The 5762-nt window shown below is 32.5% G+C and overlaps 1 protein-coding gene across 1 annotated transcript in view; it reads right to left on the bottom strand.

Moving 5' to 3' along the window:
* Positions 1–1081: 1081 nt before the first annotated feature.
* The window catches only part of Osi15 (DUF1676 domain-containing protein Osi15), a 22933-nt gene continuing 18252 nt past the window's right edge, over positions 1082–5762 (bottom strand). Inside the window, exons 2-3 of the mRNA XM_017628467.1 lie at positions 1352–1504; positions 1082–1254 (exon numbers count right to left, since the gene is read on the bottom strand). Coding sequence (XP_017483956.1) covers positions 1082–1254; positions 1352–1504 — 326 coding nt within the window. The remainder of the gene's footprint in view (positions 1255–1351; positions 1505–5762) is intronic.

Here is a 5762-nt window from a genome sequence, read left to right on the forward strand (position 1 = left end):
GTAAGGGTAGTAAATAGAATCTCACGATTTTCTTCTGACTACATACTTATTTACGGAAAACATGAATGAAAGTGGGGGTACGTTTCTAAATATAATAATTTGGGGCATGTGCTTTACGCTGTACTCACTTGGCATTATGTATACTATATATATACATATCGCCACCTGAAATGCAAAAAGACGTAACAACATCGCAACTGAAGTGGAAAAGGTCGTGACTGATATTTTTATTTTTTCTTTTCATAAAATCATGTGGGTAGTTGTAATTCGATAGAATCTTAACTTTCATAACTTTTTTTTAGTTATGACTTTTTGCATTTCAGCGATGATGTTAGCTACGATTTTCTTCGCATTTAAGGTGGCGATATGTATTTATTTCCCCACTACGGGCAATAGAGCTACTATTCAGTTGCTGTGAAACATAATGTGAACCTGAGTTTAACTTAATTATATTGTACATTCATACGCATGTATGTATGTATGTATGTGTAAGCAATTCGTTCGTTCGTTTAAATTAATAAATGCTTGAATTTTGAAATGAAAAAATTATGTATAAATATTTTTATTTCAGATTATTACTTGGCGCAGCGCCTGGCTGCCAAAAATTGCCATGGCACTCAATTGAACAGTTCAGTGTACTTTTCTTTAATGAGCAACACAAATACATAAATAAAAATATATTTTAAGATTAAAGTTTTTGAAATAAATATTATTCGCATTTTTTATTATCATTTTTTTTTTTGATTTTTTTTCAATTTTGCTTTTTTGCATTTGCTTTCTTCTACTGTTTTTTGGTATCGCATAGTTTTCACTAACTAAAAACTAAATACTCGACTACAAATAAATATTTATAAATATACAATTTTATAAATAACCTAAAATTTAGTCATTCTCATGTTGATCATTGGAAAATATATAGCATCGATGTAAAAGTGATCAACTTTCATTGCATTAACTTAAATAGAAAGGATAGAGGAAGACGACAGAAGGATAGGAAGATTCGAAGATATTATAGCTAGAAATATTCTAGTGGCTTGGGATTGTGCCTTTATCAAATAGCTTGCTTCACATTTGTCAACATTTAGAAGGGTTGAGCCAAACCGTATTGGTTGTAGGCCAAGTCAGAGGCAGCAGCCTGGCCGTTGCGATTCCAGTCGGAGTGCACGATCTCGGCGTTCAGTGGGCTGCCGGTAATGTAGGCGGTCGTGATGTGTTCCTTCTTCTTGCCCAACAAGTCCTTGAAGAATGTGGCACCTAAATGCGCGTAAGAGAGAGAAATGTAAATATGTATGTACATTAATTTGCAGCTTAAAAAGTCTAAGATCTATAGGAATTTTACACTGCTACGCACCAGCAAGGATCAGAGCCAAAATAGAAATGGCCAAACTCTTGAGCGAGATGAATTTGATGATGCTGAAAGCAACCTTACACAGCACAGCCTTCTTCAGCTTCAAGATCAGGAGCAGCGGCAGAAGCATCTTCTTCATTTTCTTGCTGCGGGATTCTGAAACGTAGAAATGATGCATAATAAAAGCTTTGGTTAGTCAATGGCCTTTAGAAAAATTTAACAGACAAATTAAAAGTTTCATAGCAAAAATGTAATTTCTTAGGTTTGCACAAAATATCTAAACAAGCGTTAGCCACGGAAATTTGTGCACTGTATGTATGTGTGTAAGTGACCAACACATTGAAGTGGCAAACAGCGCCGGTCTGCAACTAAATATATTTACTAAACTTTCTACACAATGCACTGCGTAATGGTTTGGGTGAATAATGTGGTGGTGCCGGCAGTGTTGCCACCACTGCGGTGCAAAAGAAGATGAATGAATTTTTTGAATACAGTTTAGGCATTTTCAAAGGTTTTAACATTATTTGTGCTTACAAAATTTGAAAAACATGATTAAAGCTTAGAATCCAGCTCTCAAGAAAAATCACAAGGATTATTTTTTATTATTTCTATTGCTTGAAAATGCACTTAGCTTTTGCTGTAAACTTTCTTGAAGAATGTATATGTACATATTTTCTTGAGAGCTCCAAACAGACTTCAGAAATTTGATCAATGAAAATTTCTTTTCCATTTCTGCGCGTCATTTTATATTAATTTTTTGCCGACTTCAAAAATGGAGGAGGTAAGCAATTCGACGGGATATATATTTTTTTATGTATGTTACCGCATAGCTTTGAAGCACATTAACCGATTACTATAATTGTTTTAAGGGAAGGTAGTATCTCAGAGGTAGTTCCATACTAATTTGGTTTAGATTCGATCATTCGACCATGAAGAAATTAACGGTACTCTTAAATACTATATATGAGAATTGAAATCGGTTGGTTTTTTGCTTAAAATTTAATTGTTTGTTTTCTTGAGAACTGGAAACAGCCCTTAAGTATTTACTGAGGTATTGTAAAATTACTTTGTAAGGCATATGTGGTAAAATGTACAACCGTGCCCGTGCCATTTTTTCGGAAGGAAAAAGTGAGACCGCAGGCTGTAAAATATCAAATGTCAAAACTCCTTGAACACTACTAATCACACACACGAAATAATAGCATTTTTTTCTGACCGTTTTCTTAAAAGCTCTGTACCTAGAGCTTTATACATTGAAATAAGCAAAATAAGCATGATCGTTAAGCTTGGAAACCCGTGAGCAAGCAAAATAAGCAACTCCAAGCAAAAGCTTAAACTTTTCAGCCCTGGTTATAAATGCTGGTTGCCTGTGTTTGTGTATCTACTTGCCATCATCAAACTTGCCACCTAATACTTTTAATACATTATTAGAAAGAACAATGGTTTCTGAAGGAGCTGGCTTCACAGTCCGATTATTTCGATGGCCTCTTCAATAATTTCAATAAACTAAAATATTACCGAAAAATCAACCATTTGGAAGCAGTGAAAAATAAAGTTTTAGTTGAGTCATTACAAGATTTCCGGATAACAAATTTTAATTGTATCGAAAAGTAGAAAAGTGGCAGACTGCTCGCTCCCTCCCTTGGTTTTTCTGCTTTTGGCGAAACATGACGTTCGAAAATGCAAAGAATCATTAAAAGTATGCGTGTAATCGAATGGCTACTAAAATGACGGCTTTTATTATAATGTAAGTTTTAACTTAGCATAGCACAGTGGTTGCATTTATACGGGGAGAGCGGCCAAAAATACTTTTAATAATATAGAAATAAAATATTTACCGCTAGCTCTGTTAAGAGTAAAAAGTGTAAAATGTATGTATGTATGTTGTTTGTTTACAGCTCACTACATAACAAAAACCATGTAAGTCCATATTTCAAATTTTGTAGTAAAATTAGAAAAGTTCAACAAAAGTGTACAACAACAACAAACTTTTTGCTAAGAATTTTTTTAGAAAAAATCCAAGTATGCAATTTTATAGTCCAATCGCGTTGATTGGTGATAATTTTTTTACGCATGGTGTTCATATTCTCTTCAATACAAAAAAATATTTGGAGCATACCCGTAGTTGTGTGGAAAAAATGCGCTTTATTATACTAAAATGCTTTAATAGATGTATGCAACCACTGTGCTTATACAAGTAGTGCATTATCAAATCAAAAGCACGCCCCATGATGACATTCCGTTAACGCAACCCATTTGATGTACTCGTAAAAATAATTGCAAGCTGGCAACCCAGAGTGCATGTTGTTGCAAAGGTATGTGTTGATGAAAAAGTTTGCGATTCGCCAAAGTAACCTAAAAGTATGCAAGGCAAATGCGTCTGCACACCAACAAAACTTAAGCTATATAAAGAAAGTGGCAAAGAAAGTTTTGAAATGGCAACAGTAGTGGCTAAGTAGATTGTGGCTTAGTAGATGATTAGACGACAGAAATGCCATTTCATTAGAACCCAAAAAATTGTATAAGAACGTGATGCCACTTTGCTAATCTCACTTGTCCGGGTGCTGGCGCAAGCAGCTAAAGTCGTAAAGTGAAGTGAGCTTGAAGCACAGGACGCGACAAGAAACTGTTGAAAGTTGAAGTATGAGTGTGATCATAAAGCGTGGAAAACTCTTCACAGTATATACATTTTAAACTATGCACATACATACTTGGATATGTAAGCATGTAGTAAGTAGTTAGAAATTGAAGCTTTTGCCGCCTGTTGAATTATGCTTTTGATGTGCTTAAACTGGAAATTAGCTGCAGAAAGCATATCTGGTAATTGAATTTAATGCAGATAGCAAAAAAGTTACATTTTCTAGCTTTTCATCACTGCGTTGCTGGGTTATTACGACTCGACTTCGCTAAGTATGCACATATATTTCTAATGACTTTATCGCTCTCCAAGTTTGTGCAAGACGCCGCCTTACTTTGTTGCCTTAAAATGTTGAGGGGCTTAGCTTAGCGGCAAGGTTTGAATTTATGAGTTTTGAACGCACCTTTACTGTTAATAGTTAACAATTAATGGAACTTAAAAATGTGGGCTTTGGAGGTAATTGCTCCTTCGTTGCTAATTAAATTTGTTTTTAGTGCTGGTAGTGTGTGTGCTTGCAAAAATTTAAAAATGAAGATTTTAACGTGAAAATTTATTTCGAATAAAAATCTTTTGTACGGTACCTATATAAATTTAATTTTAATAATTTTTTCTGCAATATTCAAATTAAGAAATTTGCTTACCTGTTGGCCTCTTTATTGTTAAAGATTTTATTTACAACTAAAGGTGACTAAATTTAACACAATTTTTGAATTTTTAAACTTTCTATTTCTTTACTATTGCACAAGAATTCGATTTATAGTACATTCCCACTAAAGCTTAGCTGCAGTTCATGATTCATGTGAAAAGTAGATTACAGCCCCAATTGCTTGTATAGAGTAATAAAAGGAAACGGAAGTAAAAAAAGTAAAAAGGCAAAAGGTAAAAAATAAACCTATCATCATCCCATGCTAAAATTCTAGGAACTTGCTTCAGCTCTTAATTGCAGTTAAGCTTTTGGTGGTAAGGGTTATTACTCAAAAAATTTTGATGCAGAAATAAGATACATTTTTAGTAATTTTCTTGAATATTCAAATTAAGAAGGTTTTATATTGACCTCTTTTTTCCAAAGATGTGAATTAAAACAAAAAGTGGTTAAATTTACACATTTCCATTTCTTTAATTTGCAGTATATCGCATTTGAACTAAATTTTGAAAGAAATTGCATTGAGTGTATATTAATTTATTAATATTATATTATTATTAAATTAAATAAGCAGTATTTTTCTTTAAAGTTTTAAATTTTTTTTAAATTAAATTATATTGGTATTCATTTTCTTTCAAGTAAAAATTAATTAATTTAATTAAAAAAATTGAATTATAAAAATTGTATTTTTTAATTGAGTGGTTATTTCCAGTTTCATTAATTAATTTAAAAATCTACAGCCTTGACCTTATGTATTAGGCGCCCCATTATTAATGATTTCTAGATTTTCAAAGTCAAATATTGTTTATTTACCAGTAAATTATAATTATTAAAGTATTAAGAGATTATAAAGAAAAAATATTAATATTTGGCCCGTCACACTTTGATTCGGTCGACAGAAACGTAGATTAACCGCGAATACACAGTTTTATAGCCCCACACATTTTAGCATAATAAAGTGCGAAATGCGAAAAAACCCCTTTAATTTTTGATGTTTTTTTTTTTGTGATAGTAGTGTGCATTAAGGGAAACTCAAACTTATGCTGCATTTCCACTAGGCATTAAATGGCAGAAATTTTAATGACAAACTTGGGCATTAAAAAATATTCTTGTCATAACTTAAAAAAAAAAAA

The sequence above is a fragment of the Rhagoletis zephyria genome, unplaced genomic scaffold (assembly GCF_001687245.7).
Source record: "Rhagoletis zephyria isolate East Lansing unplaced genomic scaffold, Rhagoletis_zephyria_1.1 Rzeph_scaffold_05992, whole genome shotgun sequence".
NCBI classification, from domain to species: Eukaryota; Metazoa; Arthropoda; class Insecta; order Diptera; family Tephritidae; genus Rhagoletis; species Rhagoletis zephyria.